This window comes from Schistocerca americana, chromosome X (assembly GCF_021461395.2).
Source record: "Schistocerca americana isolate TAMUIC-IGC-003095 chromosome X, iqSchAmer2.1, whole genome shotgun sequence".
NCBI classification, from domain to species: Eukaryota; Metazoa; Arthropoda; class Insecta; order Orthoptera; family Acrididae; genus Schistocerca; species Schistocerca americana.
This window is the reverse complement of record NC_060130.1, coordinates 918,671,489-918,693,678: the sequence shown is the minus strand read 5'-3', so window position 1 is coordinate 918,693,678 and position 22,190 is coordinate 918,671,489. Positions and strand designations below refer to the sequence as shown.

The 22,190-nt window shown below is 39.6% G+C and overlaps 1 protein-coding gene across 1 annotated transcript in view; it reads right to left on the bottom strand.

Annotated features, from left to right (window-relative positions):
* LOC124555278 (protein ERGIC-53) overlaps positions 1-22,190 on the bottom strand; it is a 96,925-nt gene that overhangs the window by 7,228 nt on the left and 67,507 nt on the right. The window contains exon 10 of the mRNA XM_047129151.1: positions 10,151-10,411. Within this exon, the coding sequence (XP_046985107.1) occupies positions 10,151-10,411 (261 nt within the window). The remainder of the gene's footprint in view (positions 1-10,150; positions 10,412-22,190) is intronic.

Sequence of the window (22,190 nt, the reverse complement as noted above, 5' to 3'; positions counted from 1 at the left end):
GAACAATTACAGGCCATTAATGAAAAAAACCTCACATATTGTATGAAAGTTGTGAAAGTGGGAGTTTAAGGCAAAGAGCTGTTCAGCAAAGCAGTTCCTTTTCCTTGTTACTGTTCATTACACTGATGGACACAGTCGAGAAAGACATCAAGGAAGTAGAAATTTTAGATCTCAATGCTTTTGCTTTTGCGGATGACATCACCATTTGGGGAGAGACAGAAATGGAGGTTCAGAGAGACTGGATTATGTTGTAGCGCCATACAGCGAGACCTTCAGAGATGGTGGTCCAGGTTGCTGTACACACCGGTACCTCTAATACCTAGTAACACATCCTCTTGCATTGATGCATGCCTGTATTCGTAATGGCATACTATCCTCAAGTTCATCAAGGTACTGCTGGTCCAGATTGTCCCACTCCTCAACAGCCATTCGGTGTATATCCCTCAGAGTGGTCGGGTCACGTCGTTCATGAACAGCCATTTTCAATCTCTCCCAGGCATGTTCGATAGGGTTCATGTCTGAAAACATGCTGGCCACTAGTCGAGCGATGTCATTATCCTGAAGGAAGTCATTCACAAGAAGTGCACGATGGGGCCTTGAATTGTCGTCCATGAAGACGAATGCCTCACCAATATGCTGCCGATATGGTTGCACTATCGGTCGGAGGATGGCATTCACGTATCTACAGCCTTTACACCGCCTTCTATGACCGCCAGTAGCATACGTGGGCCCCACATAATGCCATCCCGAAACAGCAGGGAACCCTCACCTTGCTACACTCGCTGGACAGTGCGTCTAAGATGTTCAGCCTGACCGGGTTGCCTCCAAACAAGTCTCTGACGATTGTCTGGTTGAAGGCATATGCAACACTCATCAGTGAAGAGAACGTGATGTCGACCCTGAACGGTCCATTTGGCACGTTGTTGCACCCATCTGTACCACGCTGCGTGGTGTGGTTGCAAAGATGGACCTTGCCATAGAAGTTTGGAGTGAAGTTGTGCATCATGCAGCCTATTGCGCACAGTTTGTGTCACAACACGACCTCCTGTGGCTGCACGCAAAGCATTATTCAACATGGTGAGGTGGTTGTCAGGGTTCCTCCGAGCCATAATCCACAGGTAGCAGTCATTCACTGCAGTAGTAGCCCTTCGGCAGCCTGAGCGAGACATGTCATCGACAGTTGCTGTCTCTCTGTATCTCCTCCATGTTCAAACAACATCGCTTTGGTTCACTCTGAGACACCAGGACACTTCCCTTGTTGAGAACCCTTCCTGGCACAAAGTAACAACACAGACATGATCGAACCATGGTACTGACCGTCTAGGTATGGTTGAACATACACGAGCCGTGTACCTCCTTCCTAGTGGAATGACGAACTGGTCGGTTGTCCGACCTGCTCCGTCTAACAGGTGCTGCTCATGCATAATTGTTTATATCTTTGTGTGGGTTTAGTGACATTTCTGAACAGTCAAAGGGACTGTGTCTGTGGTATAATATCCATAGTCAACGTCTATCTTCAGGAGTTCTGGGAACTGGGGTGATGCAAAACTTTTTTTATGTAAGGAGATACCTATAGGTAACCTTAATCATGGAGGAAAGAATAAGTGCTGCAAGATTGAAGTGGTTAGGTCATGTGAAGCACATGCACCTGCCTAACTCCATGGCAGTATTTGGTGATGGAAGTACCAGGAGGAAGACTGACTGGGTGGCCCAGGAAGGGATGGGCAGATGAGGTTAATGAAGATTTCAGTAGGAGAGGAGTAACATGGAATGCAGCTGAGAGAAAAATCAATGACGACGACGACGACTACACCACGGAGTTGAGAGGGTATTCCTTGTTAGCCATGTTGTAGAAGAACTGTAAAACTAACTATAGAGAAAAATATGTTTCATGGCTTGTCACGTCACCCACTTCCACTTTCTGTTTCTCTTTATTCCTCCCTCTGGCACTGTCTTCTTCACTATTTTCCGTGCGCTGTTCTGTCACTGTCCAATAAGCTCCACTGCCAGTGTGTCCCTCTCTTAATCTCTACCACTGTGTTCCTCTCTTTCTCTCACATTGCCACTGTCTTCTTCATTCTTTCTATAACACAACCACTGTCTACCATCTTCCAGTACTTGCTGCTTTTTCATCTCTTTTCCACTGCCACTGTGTCTTCTCTCTCTGCATAAAAAAGTGTCAATATGTTGGCATGCCAAAATTATTGGGAGAATTTTTGAAAGTGCTGAGGAAGGTAGAATGTGGTAGCTGGTACCCCACTGTTCACTCAGAGTATTTTAAATAAACAGGAACACATTCGCATTTCTTCGGCATGTAACTCATACACAAAGAAATGTATTTGTCAGTAAAATTTATATAGTTTACTGAAGTGAAACTGAAATAATACAAAATTAATTTCGCAGCTCAAACCAGATTTTATGTTCAAAGCAATATTGCATGTGCTTCAGTACTACAACATGGGTGGCCCAGGACTCCTCTTATGATAACAGTTACTCTTAACAGCACATTTCTCTGTGCTATGTCACTTTATAAACTACATTTCTGCCTCACACTGGGTTTTATGTGCGTATTTTACAAATACAAGTGGGGTAATTTTGAACCTCTGTATCCCGAAAAGGGATAAAGAAATCTTACAAGATAGTTCAAGATTGGGGTCTTTGGAACACATAATAAAACTTACAGCAATTTGCTATGCATAGCCATCTCAGAATCCAGGCTGGGTTTTGACCTGCTGGTGATGGTGAAAATATAGTAAAAAAGTAATGTGTGGGGTTTTCCAAGGAACTTTCAATGAACTAATGGTGCCTCTGTAAGTCCCACCAAGTCCACCATAGACCATACCAAATGAAAAAGAACCATCCGCTTTGCTCCATTTGCCTAAGGAGGAGGAAGTGTGTAATATTCATACTTTGACCAAATATGTAGGATACTGAAACTACAATGATCATTCTGTTGGTTATATGAATGATCCCTCGTCGAAGGGCTACCCAGAAGACTTGACCCCTTCCTTTGTATCACAACGAACCTGTGGTATAACCACCAGGCAATCCTGTTTTTACACATGGTGTTTTGGAACATTAAGTATGTAAGCTGTCGCAAGTATGCCAATTTGTACACCAGGATACCATCACATTCATTTCAGTTACCAGCATTTCGATACTGCTGTGTGTGTGATATTGTCAGTAAACATAAAGCTGTATGTCTGACTCTTTGAACTCTCCATAAGAGACATTTAGCCACCACTTTGACAAGGTATTTGAATGGTTTATGGCAGGGATATTACGTAGCATAATTCCACTGCCTCCTGAAACAACATGTATACTTGAAGAAAGAAGACACTTTTTTCAATTGTTTGTGTACTTAAAACACAACAATACAGGTGTCAATAATTACTGTCAGTTTCCCTTTACAAATCACATTCAAAATTACAGTAAGACTTTTTAGTGTGTTTCCTTCGAAAGGAACCATTTTGGCATCACCTTACAAAATTTAGGGAAACCTTGGAAAACCTAAAGCTGGATGGCCAAATGGGAATTTGAACCCTCATCCTCCTCCTCCTCCTCAACAGGAGTTTAGTGTGTTGCCACTGCCCATCACAATAAGTGTAGGCCTACAGAATGTACCCCACTGCATATTAAGTTTTTCTTAAACTATTCACTGAACAGTATGCACCTGCCAAAAGAATGTTCTTCACTTCGTTCACTTCTCACTGGCCCCACCCTTCTCACTTAGCATGTCCATTGGGAAGAGCCACAGTATCAAAACTCCTGAAAACAATGTTCCAAAGGGTATTTTTCACATGGGGAAACTTAAGCAGTACTTCTGAACCTTAAATTGAATGTATCATACCTGTGTATAAGACAGGTAGGTGAGCAAGAGCCCTGACACTCAGTCATTTGCCTACTTGGAAGTGAGCGCCTGCTGTAAAATGGGGTTGGCAGATGTCATTACGTAGCTGTGGGGGTGTGCAAACAATACGCTGAACATAACTGTGGTCATTCTTACACAGCATAGCCTTAGACACAAGTGTATACACATATGTTGCAGCTCTTTTAAAACTGATACAAAGTACAATGATGGCCAGGTTAAGAATTTTAAAGCAAAGGTCATATGCACCAACACCGTTTTACAATATGTCAGTGCACAATGCCTGTGTGTTTATGGTACGTGTAGTGTCTTGGTATGCTTAGTGTAGGCCTATTTCAAAGTTCTGAAAACAACAACAAAAATTCAGTTTGTAAAATATCTTTCATGCAAAAGATTATGGACACTTGGAAGGCAAAGAGTGAGAATTGGGGGTGCAAAAATAAAATGAACTGTTAAAGTGATTTGACTGAAAAAGTATTCATCATATGGGAGCAGAGAAATAAATGCCTGAATAATTTTCCCCAGAACATTTTCAATATGAAAGTAAGTTTTTTGATTTCAGGAGGAAAACTCAGCAAATGCATCCACAATTTCTTACAAGTTACTATATTGTTTTTCAGACTGCCAAAGCATTATGCTGTTTCATTGAAGGAGAGTTTATGAAGCCATGTTTAATATCTGCATCTGAGTATATAGCTCCTGAGAGAATAAGTGTTTCAAGCAGTCTGCCTCATTCTACAGTTCAGCACACAATAAAAAAGCTAATAACATTTTAGATGAGCTAATGGTTCTTGCAAAACATGTTACTGCATTTTTTTTGGCACTTGTGAGTGTACAGATGTTTCCGACATTGCTCAGATGGTGATTTACATTAGATAGTAGGTCTGATGTTCATAGGAGGACTTGGTTCCATTGAACGACACTGCAACAGGAACACAGATTTTGTGTATGTGCACGAAAGTGTTGACAGTATGGTTCTGCAATGAGGTGTGTCACTTCTTTGGCTACAGGTAGTGCAGTGGCTATGGCTGGTCAAAATCTCAGTTTTATGGCACTTTTATGAGAAATGCGAAAATCATTGTCTGCTCCACATGAGATTTTTTCAACACACTGTATTCTCACTGCATTCTCCACCACAAGAACTTATGTTCTAAGGAACTTGAATGTGAAGGAAGTGCTGAATGAGGTGACTCTTACAACTAATTTCATCTGCCATCGTGCTCTCAGACATCACTAGTTCAAAGCCTTTTTGGAAAACTTGGAAAGCAGTTATGAGGAATCATATGTGACAGCAAAATATGGTGGTTGAGTCAAGGTAAAGTCCTTGAGAAATTTTTGAACTTCACAATGAAATACATATATTGTTGGAAACCAGTCTTAAGCCTGTTGCAGAACTGAAAAATTAATGGCAGATAGCAGATTTAGCATTCCTCTGTGATATTACGCACCATATAAATACAGTACTGTGCGGTAAAAACATGTTAATTCCAGAGATGTGTGACTGCATCGAGGGCTTTAAGATAAAACACACTGTGGTAGAGACAGCTGGGAAATGGGAACACAGCTCATTTCTCCAAGTTGTTATCTTTAAGTATGGGAGCACAGCCGAATTTTGAACACTATCAAAATATACTCATTGATCTCCTCCACATATCTGAGATTTGTTACCAGGATTTTGAAAAGTCTGGTACTTAGCTGCCATACGTTATTTGTTTCATAGATAGATGTAAATTTCATTTCACTGGCGTTTTCATTAATGTAATAGTCTTAGAAAATACTGTTTGTCACAAAATGCGTAAATGAGCCACTGTGAAGAGATACCTTTATGTATGTAACACATCATAATCTACTATGGAGAAACTATTATGTTCTGATTCCTCACACCTACCCCCACCCCCTTTCCCCACAATTTGTCACCATGAGCCAGCTGGTAGCTCACTGCTGTAGCACGAGCGTGAGCCAGCCGAAATAAGAAGGCCTTGTTATACAAACATAGACACATATTGTGACAGCGAACTCTGTGTTTAAAATACTTCTTATATTCCAGTGCAACATAAGTGCATGAAGGAGGTAAAGTCCATAGTCCCACCCTCCATGCATATACTGTGCTTACCAAATTATGAAGTTTTTTCCCAAAGTCTAAAAATAAGGGGTCATCTTGTATTCACCGATTAAATTAATATAGGGGTTGTCTTACATCTACAAAAGAAGCTTTGGCTATTGAGGTTCCGTATAAATTTACCTTTTAGAATTCTGAAGGGTAGGGATTAGCAGACAGTAACTTTCGTTAGAATAGGCAGGAGATTTCCCAATGCACTAAAGCGCTCAATACAGTATCAATCTTGCTTGAACAATCATGTGGTATTTGACTTGCGGCACTAACGCAATGGATATGCGAGAAACTATGAACTAGCTGCTACAACATCCTAATGCTCTGCTAAAAAAGACTGACAATTTTGTGAAACACAAGAGGGAGCAGCATCATATTTGATCAACTTACAGACATCTGTTGTCTTTGAACAGGTTTGCAATAAAAGTTCTCATACATGTATGGATACTGCATACATAGAGTTTATGCTGCTTTTTAAGTAAAGGTAACATTCAAAGGTTAAAATCTTGTCCTTCAAAAACCATTAATTGATTTTGAACCCAAGACATCATTTTATTTGGTTATGAGAAACTAAAGATTTGTGAAGTGGGTTGCATCTGAGAAATTTTGTCACTGTTCACATATTAGAATACCGGAGAAAGACTTTACCATCTCTTAATCAGCTTTAAAATCTGATGGCGACATTCAGATGAAACGAGAAAGAAAATAGATCCAGAATTAAATGTCTAACGAATGAAACAAATCACATTAAACTGACTGCAATTTTTGTTGCAAAAATAAATTACAGCAGAAGGACGGCTGTGGAGATAGTACCAGCAGACGTCACTAGATCATGGGACAAGCTAAAGTTCGAGAATTGGACCGATTGGTCAGGGTGATCATTTATTTCTGTATTAGTCGCTGTTGTTACATATGACCTCCACTTTAGAAGATATTGCAGTCCATGTTTCACAGTTGCTCCAGCACAGCATTAAAGAAGGCTTAGTGGGGACCTATGACAACAGCTTGGCTGAGAACTATATTGTGCGTGGGGTGGGGAGTGGTGAGCGGGCAGCAAATTAAGTCTTGCTGCCAACCATGAGACTATATACTGCATACTCTGGCCTTTTACAAACAACTACGATGTTTTAACTGCAGTTTTTCTCAATCCATTTGTACTCTGAATCAAACTTACTATAAAATTGGGCAAATACTCAACATTACATGTTTCTGCTGGAGATGCTGAAAGTCTACACTGGGGCCAGTAGCATACTTACATGTTTCATGCAGCAATGTTGCCGATGGAGGGTGAAGTCTCAACTTTTCAGATGAAAAAAAAAAATATTTGTGGCAACTAATATATTAGTTTCACAGCTGTCCTGTTAGGATGATGGTGATGATTAAAAATAGTGGTAACACAGATGACAGGCTAAACAAAGAAGGCAGTGAAGATAAATATTAATGTAGACAATTTCTTATTGTTTACACTATTTCTTGTTGTATTATCAACGCAGGCAATCAATAAATGGTGTAAGTTGAGAATAGGTGTAGTGTTAACTTTTTAGGCAGATACCTTACATCAACAAAAGTTTGTAACTTTGATCAGTCAGCATATATGAAGTGGATATTACACGATAATCAGCCATGAACGGTACTGGTCTAGTGCGATAGCCACCTAGCAGTAGAACGAGCGAAACTACAAAAATTAGCAGACACATTATCCGCGCGACAGAATAGACAGCAGTTCTTTACTCCCATCAATCCCCGCATGCACACCAGGTACCAATAACTTGCGCATGCGCAGAAGGGGGTACCTCAGTGCTTTCTGCTTGTTATTTGCTTATTGTTCAGTGGCTAGTAGCTAATTTCAGTTTTCGCATTGGGGATTCTCCACGTTTTTCTCAGTACATAGGTTTTTGTAAATGTAGAAAAAAAAAAGTTTTTCTGCCAACTGACTTTCTTTTATACTAGGTGTTTGTGAAAGCATTTTTTCTTTTGATTATTTCATATTACAGAAATAGAATGGAGCAGAGAGGCGTTAACTGTGTTAATTCAGGCATACAGTGACGAAAGGTGTCTATATGACCCGCTGTATCATTATATGGTATGTCAGCAATCGTTTCTTTCTGAGTAATATGTGTATAACATTACATGGCGACTTTTGATTTGTATCTTAATGCCTCAGCTTACAAAAGTTAATGTTTGATTTGACTGCATCTCTTGCTTTATTTCATCATGTCAGAAAAGACAAACTGGCAGTGATGAGAGTCCGCGCAGTTTCGCCTTGTGCGACAGACGATGACTGCAAAAGACTGAGTAGCACATAGCATTCCATTTTCCAAACTTGGAGAAACAACGCAAGTACACCTTTAAGTATTGGTCCTTTAAAGTGTTGCAAATTGCAGTGCATACACGCACAACAACTTTTGAAATGGTGGGCTGTGCTGTTCTGTGGCTAAAAACCAGGCTCTTAAAAGATTCCCCAGATGCCAGGAAACGTAATGTTACAACCAGCCTGCAACATAACAGGGCATGTACTGGTATTTTATCAGTGATCCAGGTTGGTACGATCACAAAACATATATATATATGATTTAATTCTTATTTTCGAGATGGTGAGATAGTGTCCCCTCCAAGATATGTCCACCCTCACGAAGTTCCGAAACTCTTGCAGATCTTCGGGCCTCAGTTCTTTCATAAGCAACATAATGCCCTGCCTTTGTTCCTTCTTTCCAGCCAGGGTCGAACTCAACAATGTCTGGCTTTCCATTTTCGTCGTCATTCTGCCCTAATCCAAAGATTTACTGTCAGTGCCAGGGCAATAGCTCCAAAGACAAGTGGGCCCCCCATGTGCAAAATTTAAATTTAAATATACATGTACCTGTGTAACCAAGTGTCATAATATAAAACTAACTGTTGAGTTTGTAATTCAGGCGAGTAGTAACCTACATAATAGAATAACAATTACTTGATACATGACAATAAAAAACAATTTCTTATTAAATAGAAACCTTGAGCTGACATAAATAATTTGAACGAATAGCATTCCAATATGTTAGAATGAACTGTTAGGATGAACGACTTTACAAGAGATCAGATGGTTCTATCTGCTTTTCGCGTGTTATAACAGTCTATTGCACATATGCACTGGGTATATGCCGCATGGATGGTGTAATAGGTCTATGTGAACCAGCCTGTAGTTACAGATATGCATGCTCGGGGCGCTGATGCATAGGTGTACGGTTTACGCACATCGTGTAATAGGGGCTTTAAAAATAAATTTTTCTCCAACAGCTTCTTAAAAAAATAGGGGTCGTCTTATACTGCGCTAAATATAGTATCCGTGGCAATCTGATTCCAAGTTGAGAGGATTTGGGACCATCCTACAGGGAATGGAATGAGGAAAATTCCCTGCTGCTCTGACCTGGGACTGAACCCAGGAACTCCAGGGCTGGGGTCTAGCACTTTACCCAACAGACCACCACAAAAATGAACTGCAGGAAGTTTAATATTATGTGTAACATAGAGGTTTAACAGTGTTGTAGCAGATGTTAAGAATTTAATTTCTATTTTCAATACATACGCTATTTAAACAAATAAAATAATTACTTTCAATAATATGAATAGTAAACAATACTTTTGTGTGCAGGAAACTGTGTACTCACTGTTAATAAAAAAATGTCTATCAACACAGGTTTGATATATCTGTAATGAAAGTCAATTTCTGAGAATAGATTAAGGAATAAGTGATTACTGATTAAACTGTTATTAGGTGTCTGTGGATGTAGCAGTAACAAATTTAACATTTTGATTATAGGGTAAAAATTACCATTATTTTGTTAGCTTTAATTAACTGTTTGTGGACAGATTAATATTTAAGTGATGACAGCAGATAATGATGTAAGGAATACATAGTAGGACTTGTGACTTGTGTAATTCAAATTCCCAGTTTCATTGATAATGAAAAGTACTACTCCAATTCATCTAATGGGAGCACAAATGATTAGTAGAAATCAATACATGCACTTTGCCCCAAAAGAATAGGCAAGAAAATATGACTTTTTGCAGTTGACTCATCCCGCTAAATTAAGAAGCATTACCAAACATCTTAAAAAAAGTTGAGTTAATACTTATACACAATAAATTATGACTACCCATATGATCAAATGTATGAAAGTATTTACACTGCTTACCTGTAGTAAACATACAGGAGTAGGACAAGCATCTGCCCAGCAACAATGACCAGCACCATGGTCAATGAAACACATGATACACTTGGACAAGATGGCACAACTTTCTGTGCCATTTCACGCTTGAGTGAATTAAGTGCATCACGCACTTCATTCCCTAAGCCAACAGCCTCATAGCTGACAGATGCAACTTGTCCAGTTGACTGCTTTGATTGAGTTTGCAAAATAGTGTCTGCTCGTGAATGGACCTCGTGTAAAGTAGATCTGAAAAAAATTGTTGCATCAAACACCTAGCAAAAATTATACTACAGCTTTAAGAATACGAACACAAAACTCGTCTGAAAAATAATATTTAAAAGTGGTGCAGCAGCCTCACACTTTTATCTGTATCAAAGCAATACTAAAAGTACACTCATGGTTTGTTGCTGAAAATCAGAAGTATGTTCCCGTACATTAAGTCTTTCCTTCCAGGAAAGCTACGACAAACAGAATACTAACAGAACTGCAAGTATTACATCAGCCAATAAAGATAGAACTGCACTTAACATTTGTTGATTCAAATGATATCTGTAGACAGATGAGAGCAATAAAGTCACTAATTCTACAACTCACATGAAGCGGAAATAAGCTACAAGCATTAAAAAAGGTTTTCTATTAATACATGCTGAACTTAACAGTATAACTATGATTCAGATCCTAGGCCCACAATCTGAAGTGTTATAAATAACCATGCATTAAATTGATGAGTTACACCAGCTCACAACGTGTGCTTATCATCCACATATCTCATACAGTATTCAATTCTAAAGCTGAGGAGCTCGTTATGTATGAATAACTGTTCAATGTTGTTTGTGACAATTACACAGAGTAAGGCACTGAGAGCAAGTACTTCTTATGAGCCACATATGGCAGTATTTTCTGTAACTGATCCTGTGAGCCAGTCATGCTAAACGCTCAGTTAACAGAGGGGGACTGATAACACTAACCATTTTTCAATTGAGATGTATCAAATGTTTTTGTGAAATGTCATCTCTTAGTTTGAAACACATTGGACATGAAGCAGTACCAGCATACAACTGACAATAATGGCAATAGCTCCTAATCTTTCTGGACATTATATTTCCTCAAGAAGTATTACTGGATGAACAAAAGAAATTGAAAGTTCCATATTCTACATCAGTCACGACCAAACAAAGTAAGTCATTTCTAAACTATTAGATTACTCATGATTAAGATGAGTATAAACACAGAAAAGATTGGTTATCTTCTGCTCAAAAGGAAGACCTGTATTCAGTCTGTTTACAGAAACAAGGTGAAGATTTTGCCCCTAAGGATTTGAGTTCAATATACATCTGCATAATCAGTGATGTCAATGAGATTCTGCAACCACAAAACATATTTGCATACATTGCCTTAGACAAAAATGAAAGAAAAAATGACACAGAGAGAACGACATAATTGATAAAGCTGCATACATATCATACAATAGGCAGTTTCAACTTGCACTTCATACAGTGAAACCTATTTGCACATGGGAACACCTGAATTCCTGTCAAACAAACAACTGCTATTAATGCCATTTACAAACTGTGCTCCGAACAATAACATCCCCTGTCGCAAATAAATTCAAGTCATTCAACATGCTACAAATCAATGCTGGTGTTTTTACTGTGGAGGATTTTCTTGTACTATTCTACAATTGAGTTACCACAGGTAGATTTACCGAACGGATTAAAGATCCCTGTGCGCTAGATCAACATACTTCCGGAAGAGTTTTGGTCAACAAGGGTAAAAAAAAAATATATATTTTCCAATCATTCATAATTTCTGGAAGCACAGTGAATTAAAGCAGCCCACTTCTGATTTGTTTTTATGTCTTCCTTTAATCTGACTTGGTGGGGATCCTTAACACTCAAGAAGTACTCAGAAATAGATTGCACTAGTATTCTATAGGCAGTCTCTTTTACAGATGAACTACGCTTCCCCAAAATTCTCCTAATTAAACCAGGTCAATCATTTGCCTTCCCTACCACAATCCTCACACGCTAGTTCCATTTCATATTGCTTTACAGTATTATGACCAGATATTTAAATGATAACACTGTGTCAAGCAGGACACAACTAATGCTGTATCTGAACATTACAGGTTTGTTTTTCCTACTCATGTGCATTAGCTTACATTTTTCTACATGTACAGCTACCTTCCATTCATCACACCAACTAGAAATTTTGTCGGAGTGATCTCTTATCCTTCTAGTCACTCAATGATGACACCTTCCCATACACAACAGCATAATCATCAAACACCACAGATTGCTGCTGACCCTGGTTGCCAAGTAATTTATGTACACGGAAAATAATAGTGCCTATCACACTTCCCTGGGGCACTCCTGATGTACCCCTGTCTCTGATGAACACTTGCCATGGAAGACAATGTAATGAGATCTATTACTTAAGAAGTCTTCAAGCCACTAACATATCTGGGAATCTATTCTTATGTGCTTGTACCTTTGTTAACAGTCTGCAGTGGGTCACTGTATCAAATGCTTTTCAGAAATCTAGAAATATGGAATCTGCCTATTGTATTTCATCTATAGTTTGCAGTGTATCATGTGAGAAAACAGCACGCCGAGTTTCACATGAGAGATGCTTTCTATAACTGTGGTGATTTGTAGATGCAAGCTTCTCGGTCTCAAGAAAATTTATTATATTCGGACTGAGAATATGTTCCAGAACTCAGCAGCAAACTGATGTTAAGGATATTAGACTGTAATCTTGCAGATCCATTCCTTCACTCTTATACACAGGAGTCACCTGCACTTTTTTTCCCACTTGATTGGGATTTTGCACTGCGCAAGAGATTCATGATAAATGCAAGCTAAGTAAGGGGGCCAATGCCATAGAGTACTCTTTAGAAAACTGAATTGGGATTCCATCTAGACCTGGCAACTTATTTGTTTTCAACCCTTCCAGTTGTTCCTCTACACCAAGGATGTTTGTTACTATGACATCCTTATGGGAGTCAGTTCGATGGACAAATGATGGAATACTACTGTGATTCTCCTGCATGATCATCATCTTAACTGCAAAATTTAAAATTTCAGCTTTCATTCTGCTGTCACACTGGATGGGTCCACGAGTGACTGTATTAGCAATTTCACATAGGACCTGAATTTCCTCGGGTTCTTGGCCAGATCTTTTGCTGTAATATGACTTATGACTGGTAACTGGTGTATGCTTTGCGCATCTTTTTTACACACGCACAAATCTCTACTGATGTTTGCCTGCCGCCATTTGCATGTTCTCTTATGAACCAAGAGTGCAACAGCCTCTGCTTCCTCAGAATTTTCCCAATTTTGTTGTTTAACCATGGTTGCTATTTTCCGACCTTAATCCACTTACTAGGCACGTACTTCTCCAGACCACGATTTAAACTTTCCCCATAATTCTTCTACGTCAATCTTACTAAAACTATATGTCAATTTACTATATGTTAGATGCTAACAACTATATTTGTTCTTCCTAGTTTTCTTGATCAATTTGTTAACTTTCATTATAGTAGTCGCTGTGATGATATCTGATATCATAATCACTAATCCCTGGATCTATACTGTCATTGTCTACAAACCTGGCCTGCTTGTACGTACAAAGCCTACGACATTCCCATTGCATATGGGCTGCCGAACAAGATGCTGAAGACAGTTTTTGGGTATCTGTGTTAAGAAGTACTTTACAAGACTATCTATACTCGACAGGTTAAAGTCATCTCCAACTAATCCAGCATGATCTGGATATTTACGGGCTACTGACCGTATACTTTCTTTGAATGACACTAGGACTGTCACAGCAGAATCAGGCAGCTGGTAAAATCATCCAAAAATTAAGAGGACCAGGAATCAAAAATCTGTTGAAATAATCATTTCTTTTTATTTTGTTAAGTTACATGCCGGTCCTTCCTGAATCATAATATGTACAATTCATGTATTAGATTAGATTAGTACTTGTTCCATAGATCATGAATACAACACTTCGTAATGATGTGGAACGTGTCAGGTTAATAAAAGGTGTCTATACAAGATATTACATTACACAAAATCTCTACCTCTTTAAATAAGTGTCTGCAGGATGATCTTGGATGAGCTCCAGCAATTATTCTGATTACACACTTTTGTGCAATGAACACTTTTACTCAATGATGAGTTACCCCAGAATATGATGCCATACGAAAGCAGAGAATGAAAATAGGCATGGTAAGCTAATTTACTGAGATGCGTATCGCCAAAATTTGCAATGACCCTAATAGCATAAGTAGCTGAACTCAAACATTTCAACAGATCTTCAGTGTGTTTTTTCCAGTTCAACCCCTCATCAATGCATACACCTAGAAATTTTGAATATTCTACCTTAGCTACCAATTTCTGATCGAAGTCCATATTTATTAATGGTGTCATTCCCTTTACTGTGTGGGACTGTATATACTGTGTTTTGTCAAAGTTTAACGAGAGCTCATTTGCAGAGAACCACTTAATGATTTTCTGAAAAATGTCATCTACAATTTCACCCATTAATTCTTGTCTGCCGGGTGTGATAGCTATACTTGTACGTTTGGCGCATTTTAATTGTGGGGAAAAAAAGCATTTTCTATACAATGACGCACACTCCCTCCTGTCTGCTGTCAAATGAGCCGTTTATTTAGCTGCAAGAGACTTTTTGTCTTGATTCTATTTATTCTTTGACCATTACTTTGCAAGTTTGTCAGCTTGGTGGTGAGTGAATGGAGTGTTGGTAATAGTTTAACATTAGTTTAAGTGTTCTGTTTTGATTTTACTCATAGTGATTTGAAACAATACTTAATTTTAGGAAGTAATTTTGTTGTGTTGATAGTTATATTCTATCCATGCAAATTGTAAATAATGGCAGGATAAGCAATTTTAACAGTAGGAATAAGTTTGACGGTAATCGTGGACCCCTGTCATTCTCCCTGTCCAAAGGGTCCTGACTCGACATGGTGTAAGTATCAGAGAGCTAGTGTAACTGGTGATGAGCATAGACCTAACCATCCCTATACAATGTCAACAACATATGTTAAAAACTTATTTGTAGGTAATTACCAATGAAAGTTTCAGTAACTGTGTGCGGAAATGCCTTCCTAAAACAATATTTTCAGGCATCAAAATTCTAAAAACTTGTGTTGTGAACGCAGTATTATGTTTCAATTATGGGTCAGTCAGCAGGCTGAAAGTTTTCAGTGCAATGAGCAGAGAACCTAGGATGAACATGGAGAATGTGCTTCTGTCAACTGACCAGCTGAGCGTGTGAGAGGCTGAGAAATATGCCCTACAAATGGCAAGAGAGGCCAGAACTGAAAAGAGGGTCTCCAAACACAAGGTGGGGATACAGGAACCCTCAATTATGACAACTACAGGGCTGGTGAGTTTCAGCTTCGAATGCAGGTTGAATAGGTTGCATCAAAAACTTCAAATGCATTTTCCTGAAAGTATGAGAGTTTTAGCTTTAGGTATAATTCTCTCTGAAACTTATAAATCTATATCAATGAAACTTGGAACATAGATCAATTATTTCACTTTCATTACAATGTACTAGAATTATGGCAATTAAATAAAAGGTTTGACAAACATTTAGTTTTCTTTTTTCAAATGCCAATCTTTTAGGTCATATCTTTTCTAGAATTTTTACAGTGATAACAATGCTACTGTTGTAAGTAACACACTTTCAAGAAAATATAACAAATTATACATGTTACAAATTTGGTTTGATATGAGCAAATAATTTTTGAGGGAAGTGTACCAACATTAGCTGGATCAACAATAGGAAATTCGCTCACAACTGGTTTCCCTTAACTTGGTTTCACCTAGATCCCTTATATATGACCAGATAACTTCACTGTCACACTCAACTTTGACCTCAATAGTGAGAATATTTTTGTCATCTTTAATAAACACTCCCCCCTACTATGGTATCTAATCTGTCTTTCTGATATATGCTCCATGACTTGCTAAATATTTCAGCACTTTCTACTTCAGGTTTCAGATATCTCTTGGTCCCAAGAATAATTTGAGTGTGAGAACTTTCCTGAAGGGCAGCAAATTCAGGAATTTTGTTACAAATACTTGGACAATTTACTGATAAAATTCTGAAAGTCAAAGTGCCTTTACTTTGAATGTGGTCTAATTTCACTATCTGCATATCAAGTGACGAGTCTTCATTAGAGTACTTCAAACTAATAATAATAATAATAATAATAATGAGCGTACGGCATTGGTGGTCGGGAGACCCCTCGCAGGGCGGTTCGGCCACCACTCCACAAGTTCTTTAACGCCACTTCGGCGACATGCGAGTGAATGAGGATGAAATGATGATGAAAGACACACAACACAGTAATCTCCAGGCAGAGAAAATCCCTGACCCCACCGGGAATCGAATCCGGGACCCTGTGCGTGGGAAGCGAGAACACTACTGCAAGACCACAAGCCGCAGACTACTTCATACTGTTGCCTTTAAAAAAATATATATAAAAAAGTGCACTTCATATGTACTCCACTACCCTAGTAGCTGCTTCCTTTATGTACTGCACACGTGGCCTATCAAGGGCAGTCCTCCACTTCATGATGTAGCTCCAGAAATCTGCTACCAAGACCCCCAAAGATTTGATGAAGCCATTGGTTGAGACCCCTCCACTTGGCTCCATATCACAGGACCCATATCAACTCCGAGAACAATGCTGCAAATTCCAATCCCTACTTGCGTCCCACATGCGAGGCCAGATGTCTTCGTCGCCTCCGTCAGCCACTTGTATGAACTGAGGGCGACCTCAGAACCCATGTGACAGGGGTCGTCTGTGATGACTTGAGCCCAACTTGCAGATGACCGCACTCTGCACACTTGATACCCACAAGCAAGGCTGCCTCCATATCTCAGATGAGGCTACCAGGCAGGCACACCAAGTGCACATTGGCTTTCTTTTCAGCCCTGAATGCTATCTCCCTAAGGCGCTCCATAACACACCTAACTCTGGAGCTCTCAATAACTAACAAACCTTTGGCCACATGTGCCTGCTCGGACCCTGCTGCTCACTCACAGGGTGCATAGGCAAAGCCAGACAGCCAGTCTCCACATTGCCCCTCTGCTTCGAGTGACACAAACACATTACCACCCACCATTCCCCTGGTATAAGGACGGATCCACCGCTTTGATTACACTTTGACGTGGCTCGGAAGCAGAGCCAATGAGTGAAACAAACAGCACCCGAGATGTCCCATGCACTGCACGAGATTCTCTGCTGCACCCTGAGGCAGCAGGCTGAAGGTGGCCGACTGTAGCCAAAAGCACCTTCAGCTGTTTGCGAATGCATTCCTTTATTTTTTAACTTCATTTCGGCCGTTTTCTAAAAGTGTCAGTCTGATTGGAACACCAAAGATAATTTTCTTCACTTTCTAACCCACCAATAATAGCAAAACCTTCTGTGGAAGAGCTCATGGATGTGTCAGGATCAGAACAATACATGCTCGAGTGTTTCCTCACCCTGCAGCAACCACGGACAAACGGCTAGCCACCACAGGCCCTCATACAACCAGGTGAACGTGACGCATGTTGGGCTTGTTTCTGCTCTCACTCTGGTAAGCTTAAAATTATTTCTTATTGTAGTTTTATATTCCACATGAAATAACTTCAATAAACAAAGTGAAGACTGTAGTTATTCAACATGTGTAGGTTACTATGAGTATATATTAGTTATATTCTTATTCCACGTCTTAAGATTTGCCTTGCAGTTACAAACTGGATTTTGTATACTTGAATCCTGTGAACATTGTTTAAGGATTATACAATAGAGTTGCAAGTGGGATAGATCTAACATTTGCGACACTTTGATCATTTTCAGTTTGATCGAGTGGTAAATGCAGTGGAGGCAACTTGAAACATATGTGTCGTGCATGCTATCAATAAGTCATACTAGAAAAGTAACTATATTATGAAAAGGATAGTTGCTACTCACCATATAGCAGAGATGCTGAGTTGCAGATAAGCACAACAAAAGGCTCTCCCAAAATACGCTTTCGGCCAACAAGGCCTCTGTCAAATCAAAAATAGATGACACACACACACACACACACACACACACACACACACACACGAATGGTGCGTACAAATAAAGATTGTTGGTAAGACACTGTGTTGGCTCTGGTTTCCCAAATTTTCTTGTCATGGGCATCATATGAAATATATGTGGGAGGAAGTAATCTGTTGTCAAACTCTGCCCAGAAAGTGATCTCTCATAATTTCAACAGTAAATCTCTCTGTAGTGCACAACTCCTCTCATGTAATGTCTGCCAATAGAGTGTTTAGCACCTCAGTAACACTTTTGCACTGATTAAATGATCCTGTGATGAAATGTATCACTCTTCATTGGATCTTCCGCATTTCTTCTATCGTTCTTACCTAGTAAGGATCCCATATTGATGAACAATACTCCAGATTCAGTCCACTCCTTTATGGATGAGTTACATTTCCTCAAGACTCTTCCTCTGGATCTGTTTGGCATCTGCTTTTCCTACTATTTATTTTATGTGGTCTTCCCACTTACGATTGCTCTGGATAGCTACTCTCCGATATTTTACAGTAGGTACTGTTTCCTGCAGCTTCTCGTCAACACTGTACTTTTACAGTAGTGGCTTTCTTTTCTTGTGTATGGGCAATATGTTACATTTATTTACATCCAGGGTGTAAGGGTACAGTACCCTTACATGGTATCGATCATGCACTATGCAGCGATCATAAAATAAAGCAGTCAACAATGTGCAAGTGGGTGAGGGAGAGTCTAGTAGTGTTGGAGTCCATGAGTGGAAGTCGGGTGTGCGAGAGGCTAGAGACAGTTGCTCAGTAACGAGGCTGGAGATTAGTGGCAAAATGTAGGTGTAATGGCACACATCCTTTGATTTCTGTTGAGTGCTTATGAATTTTGGTTTATGAAAGGGTGTTTTAATTAATAAAATCCAGTATTTGTGAAAGGAGATGTTATCATTTAGTAGTTCCTCTTAGATTTCACAAGAACAGAAGGGCACGACAATGAGTTTCATGAAAAGGAGCTATTACCTAATTATGCTAAATTAGTTAAATATAAGTTCATCTTCAGAGTATGCGAATAATAAAGTTCGGTGCAAAACTGGGGGGAGGTTATAACGGCCAACTGCCAGAGCCTGCAGATCATTCTGCAATTTTTGATACTGTCTTCCGACACTGCTACTTTATTATAGACAACCGTGTCATCAGTGAACAGTCTTCAAAAGCATCTGACACTTTCTAGTAGATAATTTATATACATTGCGAACAGTAATGATAGTGTCCCATTTCCTTGGGGTACTCCAGTAATTACCTTCACACGTGTCGATTTTGTTCTGGTAAGAGCAAAGTGTTGAGTTCTATCTGCAAGGAAGTATTGAATCCAGTTGCAAATCTAGTCCAATACTCAATGATCTCCTTTTTCCACCACACAAAAATGTCAAATGGTGTCAAATGCCTTCCTGAAGTCAAGGAACATGGCATCAACTTTAGCACCATTAACTACAGCACTATGGATCTCACGGAGGAACAGAGTGAGCTGAGTTTTGCACGATTTTTACTCTCCGAAAAGTCCTAATTCTTGAGCATAAAACATGTTCCATAATTCTGCAACAGACTGACATAAAAAATATAGGTTTACAATTGTATGCATGTGTCTAACACCCCTTCTTGAAACCAGAAATGATGTGCACTGTTTTCCCCAGTCACTAGATACCCTTCATTGCTCCAGCAATCTACGACGAACTGCTGCTAGAAGGGGAGCAAGTTCTTTCACACAATCTCTGTAGAATCTTACAGGTATTTCATCTGGTGCCAATGCCTTCCACTACTAAGTGATTGTATTTGTTTTTCTACTTCACAATTGGGTACCTCACCATCTACCATTTTGAAATTCATATGATGATTGAAAGGAGGGACTGTGTTATGATCTTTCATGGTGAAACAAATTTCTGAAGACAAAATCCAGTATTTCGGTCTTTTATCAATTATCTTCCATTTTGGTGCCAGTACGGTCTCCAAGTGAATGAATAGACGATTTCTAACTGCTTACCGATTTTACAGAAGCTACCAAGTTTTTACTAAGATTGGTTGACCAAGTTTTACTTTCTAAGTCATCTAAGTCATTGAACACTTCTCTCATTGTTATCCTTATGCTCATTTTCGTGCTGTCCAGCTTTTGTTTGTCAGCAAGGTTTTGACTTCTCTTTAATATGAGATGAAGCTATCTGTGTTTACAAAGTAGTTTCCTAACACTGCTATTAAACCTTGGTGGGTTTTTCCCATACCACAAGACCTTGCTTGGAACATACTTGTCAAAGGCATATTGGACAGCACTTTTGAATTTTTTCCATTTGTGCTCCACATTGTCATCCTTATCAATGAATGTTTGATGCTGACTACTCAGATACTCTGCAACTTCTAGCTTGTCATGCTTGCTCAGCAAAAATATCTTCCTACCATTCTTTAATGTTCCTTGCAAAACCTGTAGTCATAATTGCTGTCAGAGTCTTGTCATCACCTATCCCTTCCTCTACATTAACTGATTTGGTAAGTTCATGTCTGTTTGTTGCTATGAGGTCTTAAGTGTTACCTTCCTGAGTTGGTTCTTTAACTATCTGCCAAGTTACTTTTGAACAAGTCATTCAGAATAATGTCACACGAATCCCTGTCTCTGGCATCAGTTTTGATAGCACGACTCACTCAATCTATACCTGGCAAGTTGAATACACCTCCCATTACAACAGAGTAATCAAGAAAATAATTAACGATATTCTGGAAGTTCTCTCTGATCTGTTCTATTACTACAGCCCCTGACCCACACCATCTGTGGACACATCCAATTACCATTTTTGACTGACCTTTGATGCTCAACTTCAGCCAGATTAATTCACATTTGGGATCCCTGATAATCTCACTAGATATTGAGTTCTTAACTGGAATAAATATGCTGCCACCACTGGCCACTAATCTATCCTTACAATAAATATTCCAATCTAAATTTAGAATTTCATTGCTATACGCTTCCTGTTACAACCAATTTCCTGTTCCTAATAATATCTGGGCATTATAACTTTCAAAGAGAGATTCTGGGACCTTCCCTTGGATGCTCCTGCAGTTTACTATGTCATACTAAACTTTTATCTACCCAATATATGAGGACAAGCATTCTCTGAGAACCTTGTGGTTGACGCAACTTTTGATTTTGGCAGGCCATTTGTCTCTGATCCCAAGGGAGGGGGGTTCTGTAACTTAAAGACACCCATGTGCACACCACATGTGCTCTGCTACCCTAGTAGCTGGTTCTTGCATGTAGTGCATGCCTCATCCAGTAAGGGGAACCCTACAATTCTCCACCCAGCTTGTGTGCAATGTTAGTTGGCCTTCACCAAGTCAGTCATCTGTCAAAGGAGCCAAGGATGGCCTCAAAACCCACGCGGCAGGTATCACTGATGCCAATAAGTGCTATTACTTGCAGCCGGTTGAACCTAGTACACTTGATAGCCACTGACAGGACCTTCTCCATGTCACAGACAAGACCCTTCCAGCAAACACACCAAGTGCACACTGCCATTCTTTCATGCACTGCAAGCTATTTCCCTGGGGGCTCTATTACCTGTTTAATGTTGGAGCTCCCAATGACTAGCATACCCACCCTCTGCAATTGTCCAGACTGGGCAGGAAAACCTGCTGCTGTCACAACAGGAGAGCCGTACCATGATGGTTCACAAGTATTATTAAGACTGGCTAGCACCTTGTACTGGTTACTAGTGTGTAATGAGCCAGCAGTATGTTCCCCTTTCACCTTCACCCTAGTGACACAGGAACCCACCACCCACTCTCCAGTGACAACGGACTGGTCAAATGTTGCACATCAGATGACACAGTAACACCTATGTCACTAAAGGATCCCAATGGCACCAAAGGCGTTGCAGGTCTCTTCACCAGCACACTGATGTCACAACAG